General features: G+C 39.0%; 1 protein-coding gene across 9 annotated transcripts in view; it reads right to left on the bottom strand.

The window, feature by feature from the left end:
• The window catches only part of EYA1 (EYA transcriptional coactivator and phosphatase 1), a 146,777-nt gene extending 130,875 nt beyond the window's left edge, over positions 1-15,902 (bottom strand). For 8 of the 9 annotated variants that reach the window (XM_040060879.2, XM_040060893.2, XM_040060945.2 and 5 more), the window contains exon 1: positions 15,841-15,902. In XM_040060879.2, the coding sequence (XP_039916813.1) occupies positions 15,841-15,873 (33 nt within the window). In that variant the 5' untranslated portion in view covers positions 15,874-15,902. Of the gene's footprint in view, positions 1-6,663; positions 6,720-15,840 lie in introns of those variants that run through there. The other variant, XM_040060933.2, reaches the window with a different exon arrangement.
• Positions 15,903-16,463: the final 561 nt, after the last annotated feature.

The following is a 16,463-nucleotide window of genomic DNA, read 5'->3' as shown; positions in this document are numbered from 1 at the left end:
TAGTCATGGTACTAGTGAATGGACAGCTGCCATGAGGAAGGCATTTAGTGCTCGAAACAAAGATTAATAGAGCAACCACAGTTAAATATAAATTAAATGAGAGAAATACATACGGCAACAATTTTCATATTTATAATTTAAAAATAAAGATTCTAAAATTTGCATTGTTTAAAAAAAAAAATCAAGTTACAAGATAATAGATTCTTGCTACTATTAAAATTGCATCATGTAGTCCTCTGTTCATGTAGTATCATTTGTATCAGTATCAGTAGCAACTGCAGGTGACTAAAAGTAACACTACTAACTTTGTCCTACCATAAAAGCAGCTAAAGAACAAATATAAAATTTGCTTTTTCTCATCCTGGCATTTTCCTCATTTGCCTCTCAGTACTGCTTTACCTTAAACTACTCAATATACTAAAAAGCTACTAAATATATTCCATAATTTGGGTTATCACAAAATATCTCACTATCTTCTGACCAGCTGAGAACAAAGCAGCGTGAAAGTATTGAATAGCGTCACTTAAATATGTGCCCAGCATTATAAAATGCCAATGTCTGCTATAGAACATAATTGCTCTAGAATTTAAATAGCTCCAAAGCACACCCTCTTTCATAAACTGTATAACAACCATGATAAAAGGTGTGTGCACTCACAAAGTGGAAGAAGTCATACAGAATAATGTGCCTCAAGAGAAGTCACTGCATTTACAGAATACAGAAGAAAGTTCTGTATCAAATTCACAGCTTTAGCTCTGCACACATAACTCCCATTCCCTCTATGGGGACAGATATTATAGTGTTCAAATCTAGACTTCAGATCTTTATCGCTTCAAAAACATATGGGTCAGCCTCCGTGTGTTTTGTATTTGCCCACTGGAATATAGTTGCTGTGAGCACTTACACAGAGATCCTCATAGGAATATTCTGAGCTTCATGATTATTGAAAGCAAAAGCTTAGAGTAGTTCATTTTTCTTGCCTGGCACTCTCACTTTACTTTCAAAAGGATAAATTCAATGCTCAGGGCTATAAGACAGTGCTTAGTGCAACCTCTATACGTAATAGAAGCTTACCACAACTAGCTCAAATTATTTAGACTAATATGATGAGAAGGAAAATGTTGCTGTCCCATTCTACAGACAAAGAATAAGCAGAGATAAACATGGCATCACAGTCATACAAGCAGTTTGCAGGACAGCCATGGAGAGGATTCCTTTCCCAAAGTCAGATCGGTGTCTAAATGACAAAACCCACCTTACTACCAGAACATTACATCCAATTACACAAAGAGATCTCGAAGCAGAGAAATTTCAATTCCTCCTTACTGAAGTCTCAGATGTTTAAGAAGTGCCAACACGAAACCTCTAGCGATGGTGTGGGCCAGCACAAAGATCTTGGATTAAACACATCAGATGTTACAGTTAATCTAGTCCTCCACTTTTGACAGATTCAGAACTGATAAAAATAACAAAGTTTTAAAACTCCTTCATGAGCAGTAAAATGAAGGGTTGTGGTGAATTAAGAGACTGTCCGATTCAGAAGCCCAGCTCCTGGACGCCACATGGTCAGCTTGTTTATGATCCCAATGACGCTTGTTTAGCGTCCCTCCAAGAGCCTCTACAGCCCCGCTAACACCGCCGTCACACACTTCATCACAGTCATGTTTATTTTTCTTGGCAGACCTACACAGGTCCTGTCGAACACTTCCTATCACTTAATTTACTCAAATGCTACTTTTATACCTTCAAATTACTCACAGAAAACAAATGTTAAAGCACAAAACACATCGGATTTGTCGGCACTGCTTGTTTCTGACAATCCTCTTTGACTTATAAATGTAACTCTCTCAATTTCTCAGCAGGGTGCAAAGCTTACAGGCAGAATAATAATGTCCTCTAAACTAGTATCTCACAAGGATTTTGTATTAAAGATACTTAAGCATTAAACATTTCCCAAGCAACCCTGTAAAAAAAAAAAAAAAAAAAAAAAAATACTAAGACAAGAACTCCATGACAGTAAATGCCATCTGCAATAAAAAATGTGGCAAGAGTTTGCAATCCTCTCTAAGTAACAGCAGTAACAACAACATAAAATCTCCCACTGAGTTCATTTGACACAAACTATCCACAACTGCTCAGCAAAACCAAGAAGGACAGGACTTCTATTTCTAGCAGCTGTCTCTAATGCTGAACGCCCCGTGAACACTTCGCAGCGAATAATGTTTTCCTACTTAGCCACTGACAATGAGAAACTAGAGCGGCACAAAACATCAGTGGTTGAATAAGATGAGTGCAAGGGGGAAAAAAAAAAAAAAATTAAAAAAAAAAAACAACAAAAAACAAAAACACACCAAAAGAGCACTGGCTTTTCTGCAAAAACAGCTGAGATCCACAGTTTATTATTAGCACAAGCTGACAGTCAATGGGAGTAAAGCCAAAGGTGTACTAGTGCTTAAGGAAAGGAGTCAGGATGACCTAAACAGCATCAGTGTAAATCTAGCATTAGTGTGAAGTAAGCAAATAGTCAAAATGCTCATCAGCAGTATATAATTGATAACTCTCAAAGTCATGCTGGAAAAATATTTAACATCCATTTTTATTGTCACGGCAGGTTATAAAAGACTGGAGAGCTCAGAGGCACAAATAATTTTTCAGGTATGTGCTGCTATGATCCTTGGTCAACTGAAATAAAGGACTGTTCTGTGCCAGTAAAACATGAGAACAAAGATGAGAAGTCAAAGGCTGGGAAAGGCAGGTAAGTGGAGGAGTAGTTTCAGCTGGAGGTAAAAGGAAGGAGCAAATTACTTATCCTTCTTTTTTCCCCAAGCTTAATTGCCTCACTTCCCACTCAGAGTTATCTTTCCCAGCATTTCATTACCCACTCCTGGATCACACTGCACAGTTCCCTCCTTCCTCCTCACCTTTGCTCACCACAGCCTCCTCCTGCACAATACACTGAAGGCCATAACACGCAGTTAACAGCTCTGACACACAAGAGGTGCTCTAAGAGGCCCAGGGATTCGAAGGTGCTGGCAATGACTCCTCTCCCTACACAACGACAAGCAGTCAATACATCTTGGCTTTCCAAGTACAGAGGAGTCATCACACCCCAACACCTAAGGATCCACACACAGACTGCCTAAATCTTTAATAAAGAAAAGCAATTAGTGCTTTCAGAATTCGAAGGTATTACAACCGCTTTCTTTCTGCTAACATTTCTTGCTCTCTTCCCACTTTTATGCCAACACATTTCATGAGGAGGTCAACAAGGGGATAAAAATGTTTGTCATGCCATTATAATCCATTGGTCATTGGATTAACTCTTCCCTGGAAGAAGCCTGGGAAGAGAAAGAGAAGAGATTTGGAGCCGCTATATTGCTGGTGATCAATCTTTTGTAATTGAAGAAAAAAACCCCAAAACAACAAAAAAGCAAGAGTAGAAGGAGGTATAATTAAACCAGAAACAGCTTCTGTCACCTGCACACCTTTAATTGTAGTATGTTGACCAGGTTGGGCTCATGATCTTATCAGCTGTTCTCAGATCAACCAAACTATGCTAAACCAGACAATGTAAGGCTTAGGTTTTAGCACCTTTGCCAGTTGAGGATTCACAATTCACATGCTAGAGGAGTCATGTGTGTTAATTAGGACACACTTTTCTTGAACAGAAGGCAACAGAGATGGGAAAAAGGAGGAATAAAGTGGAGAAAGAAAAGAGCACAAGGTAAGAGCAGAACCACACCTTTTGCACTCCAGCTGACTTGCTCAGGATTCAGCCACAGTGCATAGGAGCAATGATGCAGACTGTCTTTTCAGTCCCAAGCTCTAAGATTTATCCAGCAACATTGCAGCAGGCACTGTCTGCAAGTGCCCACTGAAGCCAGGGGTGCTAAACTACCTGAGGCCTGAGTCTCAATAGATCTGACTGGTTACTGATCTTTAACAGCAGGAACAAAGCCCTGTACGAGAGTCAATCTTCAAACAGTGCACCTGTTCAACCAAAAGACAAGAAAAAATAGTCATTGAATTACTTATTAAGAGTATTGAATAAATTAAATTTTCATTTAAAAATATAATATTTTTAAAAATAAATTAAGTAATTCAACTCTCAGTATTTGGGTTTAGAATAGATGGGCTTAAAACTCTAAAATTTACTCTTCCATCGTATGTTGTTCTAAACTAAACATGCAATTTCTTTAAGCAACAGCTTGCTTTTCCCTTTTCTCTCTCTGTGCCACGTGCCAGAATGGGTCTTTGATCCTCCCCTAGATATAAAGAACATATTATACATTGTTTTGAAAATTACAAAGCTACCAATTGACCTGAAAATAATATTGCATAAATAATTGAATGTTTCCCAGCAGCATCTTTTCTTGGTCAGTGAGATGCAGGTTCCAAAAAGAAAGCAAAATACACTCCCATATGCAAGTTTTTCTGGAAGGTTATGTTCCCACTCTCCCAAAATCTGTCTAACCTTTTTGAGTCAGACTATAAATCAGAACAATCCTGAAACTTTACTAGCAAGGGGAGAAGAAAGTTTTGGAGACAGAGCTTTTAACAAAAAGATTCAATGACAACAGAAAGAGGGGGTAGGTGGCTGAGGCAGGTGTTTCCTACAACCCTATCTTACAAGCCAAAGAATGCAAAAGAGAACTTAAACCACATTTCTGACTGATTGGAGCTAGAATACAAACTGCTCCTCCATTCCTCTTGTTGGTCTGGAAAATGTTGCTCACCTGCAGCCAAGTGGGCGGAACACTTGAACATAAGGGCAAGGTGGTCATTCACCTCTCTGCTCTGGCTCAAACTGTCAGGGGCAAACACCCCAAAGTACCATCACCAAAGAACAGAGTGGAGAGGGAGTGGAATCACATCTTCCTGATTTGCCGGCTGATGCCACCACACCCCCTCTCCGGGGTTTTGGGTTTTTTTTTTGTTTATTTGGTTTTTTGGTTGGTTGGTTGATTGGTTTGGTTTGGGTTTTTTTTGCAAAAACTATTTAACAATTCAACACAAATTCATACAGAGTTTCGGCTTCAAAGACTTTTTTTTTTAAACCGATTAGCTTCAGTGAGAAACGTTCTGATTGTCCATCAGAGACATAACATCAGCTGAGTGCCACACACTACAGTTAAACACCTGAAACTGGAAAAGGGCTCATGTTCTGTAGATTCAAATGCAACCCAGGAAAACATAGGGCAAAAAATACCCCAACCCTGAAGAACCATCTGTTATTGTCTCAGATTAGTATAAATACTTCATGAAAAACAACCAAAAAGCTGTTTGTTGTTGTCAACTTTTAACTGTGGTAACAAAGGAAAATTCAGTCAAGACAAGATCATTGCAGAAACAGCTAAATTAGTTATTTGTGTGATGCTCACTATCCAAGAAGAGGAGACCTTGACAGCTCTAAAACAGAGTATCAGCAGAAGCTTTGGATGAACAAAATGAAGAGACACAAACCAGCCAGATTCAAGAGTTCACCCAAGATCTCTAAAACAATGGAAGCATGATCAAATCAGCTGCTATAATAAACAAGAGAATTGGTAGGCACATGGGAATATGATGTAATGGGGAAGAGAAAGCATGGCTTTGTAAAAAGAAGTCATAACTTCAAGATTACTTGCGTTTCTGTAAGGAGTTAATGATTATTTGGATAAGGATGATTTGGTTAATGAAGTATATTTAGATTTCTGAAAAGCTCTCACAAGCCAAAAGCTCTTAAACAATTTGTCATAAGGTAAAATAAAAGGTCTGTCATTAATTACTATTTAAAGGATGGAACTGAGTAAGTGGGCAGTTTTCACAATGTTACTAGTGGAATTCCAAAATGACCTGGTCTATTAAACATAAATACCCCAGAAAAGATGACAAACAGCAAGGTTATAAATTTGCTAAATGACTCAGGTCAGCTCAAAGTAAATCTGCCTGCATAAAAGTGCTTTCATGGTGACTACACATGACAAGAGCTGGTGAAATTCTGTGTTGATAAATGCAAAGTAAAAGACAACTCAAACTGAGAATGGACAAGAAAAAGTGCTAAATTATCTGTTGTTCCCAAGGAAGAGATCTTGCAGTTGTTGCCAATAATTTTCTGAAAACAATGCTTTGGTGGCCAATGGCAGTCAAAAGAGTTAAAATTATTAGGAAGGAAACACAGAGTAAAATAGAAAACATCATCAAGACAGAGTGCTCACATCTTGAATCTCTCACACAAAGCTCGGCAGCAGCCTCAGGAAAAAATGAGGCTCTTCAGCTTGGAAGAGACACCTCTATGTAATTAAAACAAGAGAATTCTACCAAATCAGGAAAGAGACTGCAAAAAGTGAAAAGAGATTGACAATTCATTATTTCTCATGTCAGGAAAACTTAACAACCCCAAGTTTTTGCTGCAGTTATTATGCAGCAAGCACAAAACAACAAACCCACTTTCTTTGAAAAGGCATAATTATCTTGTGGAACTTATCACAGAGAATCAAAGCACTCACAAAAGCAAGTTCATGAAAGACAGCATTAAACACAATGTTTTGGATGTATCTTCCATCCTCTCGAAAGCAGGATTTGCTCTCTTTCTCCATCTGTCATTAACTGTCTGCCACCCATCCCTGCTGGAACACCGCGGTAAGTTATGTTACCTAACTCAGTCTGGTGGCATGCACTTACCTCTTGCTCTTCTCTGCTAGTCCCACTCTGAGGTTATTCAAGCTGCCATATGAGGCTCTTCTCTTTCTGAACAGGCTGAAAGTGTTTGATTCTGAGTAGCTTTTGTCTTTAAGTCTCACTTACTGTGAGACCAAAATGGTGTCAAATTAATTACACTCATCAGAGGTAATTATTTTATTAAAAAATTGCAGATGGATAAGAAATTGCAAAGATGGAGATTCCAAGCTACCAAGAAGTGCAGGACACTCTTTGCTCCTGATGATCAAAAGAGGATGCAATACTGGCAAATAAGACAGACTTTGAGCATCACTAAACAAGACAAGTTAAGAACAGAAAGAGCTGATGTCCAGTGCTGCAAGGATTTGGCAGTGCGCTTGTCTTCTGTTTTTAGAAAGCATAATGGCAGCACACAGCCCTTACAGGGACTGAGCAGAGGATTTATGCAGTGTCTGCACTATAGAAACCTGCTTGATGTGCCGCTTAGCTTTTACAAAGCCTTGCAAAAACCAGAGAAAAACATAACACCGATCTTGCACCTTCTCCCTCTTCAAAGTATGGTTGCAAAGGACAAAGATCCGAGGTACTCATCAGCCTACCATTAAATACACCTTGCTTGTTCCCTAAAAAACTAATGCTTCAAACTAGAGCAGGAAAATAGAAGTGGAACAGGGCAATCCTAAATTTAGATTCTTTCTTCATGTACATATAACTGAAGGTGAAAGCCAGGCACATAAGCATTTAACTAGTTGATTCTGAATACTGAGATACTTTTAGATCTTTTAAATTATTTACAGGCCTAAAAGGGTGGTCAAACATGAAAAATATGTCCAATTATTAAGCATAAAAATAAAATAAAAAATAGATCATGCTTACTTTCTAAAAATATCTACAGTATTAAACACACATTCAGCAAGAGAAAATTCCTGAAACTAAAAGCACCAAAGCAGTGCTTACTCTAAAAGCTCTCACTTTTTGAATCCCCATTCATTTTACCCAAATGCAACACTTAGATTATATTTTAAAATTACTCCGCAGCATAAGGAAAGTATGAAAGTGTGTCTGAAATTACTTACTCTCCTACTTTCTTCATTTAAAATAGAATGAGAAAAAAGATAAAACTTTTTTTTTTTTTTTTTTTTGTCTTCAAGCAATTTCATTCATTGACACATGACCATTAACAGCACTTACAGCTCTGTAAATTATAATCAGGATAATCAAATCCTGTGCTTTGGGTAGGAGCTGACCTCCATAGGAGCTGGGAAGAAATTTTCTCCCATCTGCTGCACTCCACAGTTGTAGAGGTGCATTGTCAGTACAATGGAAAGTCCATCCTGTGTGAATGGTGGTGGCAGAATATAAGGCTTTGAATACCAAAAATGCTGAAATGACAAATTCTATGTGATTGATGAGAAATCCCTATGAAGCTTTCCATTCACTGCCAGACTCTGCTGCTGTGCTGTGCACGAACCATGAGACCACTGAGTCTACGACTTCTAGGAGAGTCTAGACAGTACAGCAAGGCAGACAGAAATAAAGAAGAATCTCTTTACCAAGTCTAAATTTTAATTTCTCCTGTAAACAGCTTCTTGACTGACTAATCTTACCCCCAGCAAATATAATTTGATTTTACTGTAGCCATATATGTAAACATAATATGAGAAAATCATGGCATTAACATTATTAACTACTAACAAAATTATATTCCTCAAGTAAAAGCTGGAACATAACTTAATTTAATCTAATACATTCCATGCACACAGACACACACAGACACACATATATAAACTCACACCAAAATAACATTAATTTAAACATCATGTTTCTGAAATCCACTAATCTGAGGTCACTATATACAGGATTGAAAACTGCACTTAAACAGGATTTCTTTGTCATTCTATTGTATTTTTTATTACCATAGGACAACAGTAAGAATGAATATTTCAGAGAAATCTGAAATCGGGAGGAACTTATATTTCAATATCCCATGTAAAATAACAAACTAAAACTAGGAGTTTGTTCTGTATGTAGGAGCAATACCAGTGACAGCCACAGCCCAACCCAATACCATAAATATTAAACTGCCGACTTGAACCTCCCATCTACTGACATTGCTATCCATACAATTATCAGGACACACATGTGAGCTGCACAGAAATGCTCCATGACAAGAACCACCAAAGATATCAGAAGCAAAAGGGTGAGTTGGTGACCAAAATCCTCATCAAAATACTGTTTTAAAGAAACATAATTCTATTAAGCACAGGTAGAGCATCTTCACTACTGGCTTAGTGATCCTTCTTAGAGACAACATTCCTTCTTCTGGGAAGCTCCAGCTTACCTGCAAGCCAATGTCATGGGGATGAAGCTGAGTGCTGGAGCTGCTCTGTGTCATTAGTGTTGCTAAATACAGTGTTCGACCTATCACACAGGTGTGCATAGTAAACTTGAGACCAAATTTACAAGAGTATGTCTCTAAAAAAGCTGCTGAAATCCATGTGATTGCTCCACACTGTCTTTAAGATGTACATTCAAGTAGCTGAACATGAAGTACCTGATCTGTAAAGTTTTCATTTTATTTCTAAATATTCACATTTTCTCCCTAGAAGTATTCATAGAAAATTGTGAGTTTATGTATGCATCAAAATACTTCCCCTTTGTATCTGCAAGAGTACTTTAGGCTAGAAAACCCACTTCAAATTGTATTAATTTCCATATTTACTCAGACGGCATCAGGACATGGAGTGGAAGAAAATAGGTATGGCATGGAAGTCTTGGCATCTGAGTGACTTTTGAAGCGGCAACAGAAACACATCCTTCTAATTAGAAATTGTCGTTTTGAGAAAAAACGTATGTACTTAAAAACAGCATTTCAGCTAGTCCACTTAATATTGCATAAATATACTTTGTACTAAAGCTTTTTTATAGAAGTCAAATTAAAAAAAAAAAAACAGTTTAGGTATGTGTATGTGTAAGTAAAGCAGCCTGTGTATGTGTGGGTGTGTAAATACCATACACCCAGATGCAAACCTTCAATGCATTAAGTAAACTTCAGCTCTATACCTTAGTACTCAATTCTGAGTCTGGTTACCTTCCGGATTGCTAAGTCTTTCTAAATTAGAACAAGCAATTTCTCTTTGTTTTACCTAATATTTGAAAATGGCAAAAAAGTCCCATGGGTCACTGAAAATTATCCCTTCATTCCTGCCGCCTGTTTCAAGTCAGTCAAAACATTCCAGACTTCAAAAGGGGGCTTTGCCTGCTTAGGCCATTTTGGTGTCCTTCTATGGTTGGCCTATGAGGGATTGGTTATTTGGATAAATTAGTTTGTGGAGCCTGCTGGCCTTCTAGAAGACCTCAGTGTCTGACTGCAAATTAGTTCTACCGAACATGTAGAAATCCCTGGGCAGACGAGAAGAAATAAATGGTGATAAAATCTAATATTACAATGTTTGTAATGTGATTTTATTCTGCTCTGCAGCTTGTAAGCAAAGCTAATGTTGAATTAAAATTTTTCAAATATAAAAATGTCCATGAAAGCACAAAATCAGATCAGTATCCGAGTCACAGCAGAGAAGGCTGGATGCCAACTTTAAAGTTAAGCTTCCCGCAGGAATCTTTTACAAGAGCAAACAAAAAACCTCCTGGTTTTCCACAGAATCAAGTAGGTATTTACATTACGGATGCACCCCTGCTTAAGCCAGGAAGTCACACAGTTGAATTCGGCTGGAGCTTGGGCTGTGAATAAACTGCTACGCAGTCCTTCAGTGCATAGTTGTACAACTGCCTAAGGAGAGTTTATCCTTAAGGAAGAGAAGTCAGAGAGCCAAAACTAACAAACATGGCTCCTCGAGCGGAACAATGGTCCAGAAAACCTAGTAAAAAAGAAAATAAACTTCACTGGCAGTTTGCTTTTTACTGTTAAGGGCTAAGCTACAACTTCATCAAGAAGAGGCTCCACGCTGAACAGTTGCACACAGTGGCTGGAAAAAGTCAGACGGATTGCGTATTTCTCATATACCCACTTTTACAAGTCACCTAAAAATGCCTCATGCCATGACAAAGAAAAAGCTCCACCTCTCTGAGGAAAAAAGGATTTGTAACCAAGATAAGAGGGGGTATCTGTTGATGCACCCCAACGAAACCCTTGCAAGGTCTTTGTGACGTCGAGGAGTATGCCCAACACTACAAACTGTGGGTAGCAGTACTTCTTTCACTGCTACAAGCACTGCTGCCTATGGCACTGTAGGATTTCTGCCACCAATTAGGAAAGGTACATTTTAAGTGACAAGAATTTCTCCATGGTGTTACTGCAAACCCAGGTGAATTAAGAGCTTGTCGTGAATAACGTTTTCGAACTGTCCACAAACAGCTTTACAATCTGCAGGAGTATTTTCACTAGAATGTTTTGAAAGAAAAAATTCTGTGAATAGTTACTGATTGAGCAGTTGCTATGGACGGCCTAGCAGCAGCTCCCTTCAATTTGGGGAACTTAAATACATCAGCTAGTTCCGGCTGTTCATTCTTTTTGACACTTACTGAGCGTAATAAGTGGGTTTTGTGGCTTATGTTTCCAATATTCTACGAATTGCAGATAGAGAGGGGAAGGGGAGTGGGAAGGGTGCGGGCGATTACATTTTATAGGCTCAGTTACAGATTGCAATTGCATGGTGCTTGTTGGTTATTGCCTTGCAGAGCTTTCCAAAAAGGAAGCAGGTCACGCATTTCTTCAGAAGGAGAGGGGAACACAGAGGGGAGGGCAGTGCCGTGCCAGTCTTTGAGAAAAACTAGGCAGCATATGCACGGTTTTCACAGTCACAATGCTGTAAGTTTTCAACCAAAGGTAAAATACTTTTATTTTCACCCTTCCTCCTCATGGACTTTGTTCTCTAATGTGACGAACAGGTAATGTGAGTAAGCATGACAAACATGTCATTGACGATGCTGTTCAAATCTGGAGGTCACCAGCCGTGCCCTCAGGCACAGCCATGCCACCACCGTGGCAGTGGCCTCTGAAACCGCTCGAGAGTTGTGCTGCCGGATCCTGGCTCGCCTTGAAACAAAATGAACTTTCTAGCCCTTCTGGTAGTGAAGATAACCTTGAAAATGTGAAGAGAGTGTAATCTGATGCCTCAGTAAGACTGCAAGGAGCTTGAAACAAAGACAGAGAGATGTGAACTGCCCCAGCCATCTCTCTCTGGGCCCCACGGACTCAGCATTTCTGTGGTCGTGGAGTCTGGCATTTTTCCAAGATTCCACAGAACCTCGCATGTTTGCTGCAAAATTCATTATTTTGCTGCAGCCAGGTGCTGGATGTTTTTTGGTTTGGGTTTTTATTTTCTCCCTCCCCCCTTTCTTGCTGAAACCAACTACTTGCTCTGTGTCTTTCCACTAGCAGAGGTAGGAGGTGAATTTTCGGTGCAAAGTGCCGCTCTCCGGTACGTGACATGGGGTGCGCAGGAGAGAAGTGTCCACTGAGCAGCAGGGAGGAGAAAGAAGTTGGAAATACGCAGCCAGGCTGCCCTGAGTGCTGACTGAAAGCTGAGGTTTGGGGGCTGTGGGGGGAATCAGAGAAGATTAACTGCTGGAGTGGATCAAGAGCACCTCCTTTTTTGGCTCATTGGGTACACACTATTTGGATCTACCTTGACTGTTGGAGGGCCTCAGAGTCTTCGCTCTGTTTTCCAGATGGGCAAACTCCATCATCAAAAATACTCGATACTGAAAATACTTTTGGTGTGCAATTTTGCAACGAGAATTTTCAATTATGAGCCTGGACAGGGTAGGAATGAAAATTATTTTATGCTATATAATAACTTAATATCGCTACAAGAGAGAGAGGGTTATGGAAGAAAAGCCCTTCAAAATATCCCCAGAGAGTATAGTAACTGCTGAACGCATGCCAATATTTACTTGTGAAAATTTTCTTGTGTTGAGTTTTGCAAACAAATAGAACCCATGCATTAAAAAAAAAAAAAAAAAAAAAAAAAAAAAAAAATCACAGACAAACAAAATGAAATAAAATACCTGCTGACCTCTACGCTGCCCTTTTTGAGTTTTTTTTAGAAGTCATCATCAGGGTACCTCTAACCACCTGGGTTATCATGCTGAATCTTATCAGTGTTTGTCATGTTTTTAGGGCTTCTAGAGGGTTTCCAGGGCAATAGATTCATGCCAATGCCAAGTTTGGAAGTGGTAGACTTAGCCTACCACAAATATAAGCCATGATAAATTTGCATAAATTTTTTGAAATCAATTTTGTATAAGATGTACTGTTACTCAGTCTCAGTTTCCTTACAATCAGAATTTCTGTAACACCCAAAATGACGTTTTCATCTCAAAAGTAATTAAAACAAGAGGTTATTTTTTATTTCTCAAGTATATTTGAGCAGTGGGACTTGTTGCAAATGACTGGCAGGCAGAAAAGCCCCCTCAGGATGGTGAAGAAAATAGGAATTAAGAAAACCCAAACATTTGTTTGAGCTAGATGAAACATGAGTGAACCATTATTGATAGGTACACACATCATTAGCAAAGAAGCTTCAAAGTCTTTTTTGGACTTGGAAAGAAAGCAATAGAACTTTAGGGATAACACTGATATCCTCTGTCCAGCCAGCCTCAGGTTTGTGTTGTGCTTCTTTCTCAAGAACCCAGTAAAGGAAAGGGAGGGGCAGATGTAACATTCAGGTTTGCAAGCCCAAGTTTGAAATTAATTTCCTACAGAATGGGAACCAAGCACGTAACAGTACAATTAGAACCATTTCTTGATTAGGAAATGGCTAAAATACTCTTTCAGCTGTGTAACAGAAGTGCAGAAATGAGTTTACTGGGCTTATTATGGGCACATTACCATAATACACATCTGTGCACATCAAAACTGACAGGCTGTATTCTCATGTGCAACATCATCCCCTTCCTCAAAAGAGAAATCTTGGCCAAAGACAACGGCAAAGTACTTCCTCATCTACTCTCTCATACTGTTGTCTGATAACTTTCATTTTCCTTTACTTTCTCCTTCTCCTGGTACTTTCTCTGTTGTCCATCTAGCTCTGTCTTCCTAAAACATTATCCAGCTTCATTTCACAGTTGAGTAAAGCTCCTCCCTTATACACATGTACCTGAAACTTCTTCCACTGCATAGTTTGCATTGGCCGGTTAAAAAATTAAATTACCTTTCAACTGGTATGTGTAGGGAAGTTTTCTTCTTTTCCTATGGACTAGCACCAGGTTTTCAAAGTCACAGGTTTTGGTTTCTGGTTTCTAATTACAGAGTGCTAATCTATCCCTCACCCTTTCTTTCTCTTTGTGTACACACACAGAGCAAAATAAACAAAAACACTGTTCATGCCATCATCTTTATTTTCACTAAGACAATTTTGCCTCCTGTCTACTGCTTTTAAGAAACCTCCTTGTTGGTCAGGTGGCTGTTGCAAACGCAGAAGACTGTCCAGTTATGAATGACTTCAAGAAAGACCTAGTTGAAGGATCTGATTCCAGGTTTCAATACCCCGATTTTAAACCTCTCTAATGACACTGCAATCAGAAGAGTCACACCCTGCCCAGAGTCAGGTACCTTTGGGCGCTTCAGTCCTCATCTACAGAAGCCTGAGTGCTGGTCAGTGCAGTGGGTCTATTCAGCAGTTACTGGTTTAGATTTTGATAATCCTGATAGCATCAACAACTACCACCCACTAGGGTAATGTGAAGGGAAACCCTGAGCAGATGAAGTGTTTTACAGGCTCCCTGGACCAAGTGGTGGAAAGAAGGAATGGAATGAACAACCCCAACAGGAGTGCTGGTGCTGCCAAACCATGAACAAATATTTCCCTTAAGAGTCCTGTTATGTTAAGTGACATTTACTTTTGTCATTACATACAGCTCCAGCATACAATTACCCAGCCCAAACCCTCCGCAGCACACGAAGCCCAGGCTATGCCGGGCACACAGAGGGCAAGTGTTGCATTGGAAGCCACAGAAAATCCTGACAGCATCAGGGAAAGGCTTTTCATGCGTGGAGGAAAGCCTAACTCCAAATAGAATGAGGCGCTTGGGTGGTGCTGAAGGCTCTGGCACTGCAACTGCAAACAGGACCATCCCTGTTTAGTCCCTGTTGGTAACCATGGCCACCCTGTCCCTAAGAGTTAACTGGTCCTGTCCACACACGAGGGTAGCAGTGATGCATAAATACCCAAACGTACACATAGAGACAAGACTGGAGCAAATGAACATTGGAAAATAATCAAAGCCATATTGCTTCAGACAGCAAAAGTTACAATACACATGAAGTGTAACAAAAACATGCAACACAACAGGCTTATTATTAAGGGGCTTGGCTTCTTCTACTCTGTTGCTACATGAAATGGAAGCATCAGGGAAACTGGATATAGAAACATAAAATACAAAGGGAAGAGTGAGAGAGAATAGAGTACTGTCAACTGTAGAAAATAAACACATCAAAAAATGCAGGAAATAAATCTAATTAAATTTACTAAATAGCTTTTGAACTTATTTTAAAATTGGTAAAAATTAGATAATCTCAATATGCTCAGTTTCTGTTAAACAATTCAGAATAAAATACATATATGCAGCATTTTGAATTTCAGAGTGCCAAGAATGATGTCACAAATTAAACTAACAAATCCACACACAACTAATCATTTGACCATGCATGAAATTAATTGCACCTGATAATTTGCAAAATTTCTTATTATTGTGACTCTACAAGCAGGCATTTACAACAAACAACAATGCTACTACATTTTTTGCCACTGTTCTTAAGACTTTGCAGCTAAGAGTTGCACTCGCTTCTCCCAGAAGCAGTATTTGCATATATTCACACAGACAAAGAGAAATAACTTCAAATAATGGGATGAAAAGTCTCTAACAGATAAAAATATTAACAACATAAACACAGAAGGCCAAATATTTCTTAGAGAAAGCAGCAACCATCATTTTGTAATATGAATCACTGAAGATGAGTATTTTTAAAGCTATATTTAATTTTCTGTAGCTTTAGCATAAGACTCCATCTCTCAATTAATTTCATCATTCCCTGCTTCCTCCAATCACTAAAAGAGCGTGTAGCTCTCTAAGACTTTCATTCACTTGGTTGCCACAAAAATAATTGCCACTTTAAAAGCCGTGACTTTTTTTCTCGGGACTGACAAGTTGTTTACTTACAGACTTCCCATTTATTCCCTCGGGGTCTTCCATTGAAGATTTCTCCTTCCAAATTATATACAGGCTATTAGTTACAGGGAGGTTCAGACAGTCCTAGTACACACACACCTGTGGAAAAGACAGTACCACATCGTCAGATTAATTTGTTGGCATGAAACGAGGAGCTGATCTTCACTTCTGCAACTTTCCAGCAACTAACAAGTATTCACAAGTTGGGAGCAGTTGTCTTTGAAGAATTGAATCAGTCTTGAAAATAAACACACAGCTGAGCTGTTTATTGTGAATCCACGCAAGCCAAAAGCAGGCAGCGAGAGCCCCGTTGTGCTCACTGTCTGCAGAAGAATAAAAGGCAGCCAGGAACTCTTCTACCGTCACTATTTCTCTGCCAACAAGACATCTCTTCCTCTTTTTTTTTAGGGTGTTTTTTTTTTTTCCCTTTAGGAAGCTCAGCCTTCCCCTGATATCTATCAATGTCAATCGTACTTTAATGCTAAGAGGAAATAATAACAAAGCAATATGATTGTAGACTGAGCCAGGATAAAAAAGAAAATCCACAAAGTTTTCAAACCTTGCCCTCAAGCTAAGGATATTTTTATATTAAATCTCTTCAAGTTTACATTAGG

This window comes from Hirundo rustica, chromosome 1 (genome assembly GCF_015227805.2).
Source record: "Hirundo rustica isolate bHirRus1 chromosome 1, bHirRus1.pri.v3, whole genome shotgun sequence".
NCBI classification, from domain to species: Eukaryota; Metazoa; Chordata; class Aves; order Passeriformes; family Hirundinidae; genus Hirundo; species Hirundo rustica.
This window is presented reverse-complemented; position numbering and strand designations above follow the sequence as displayed.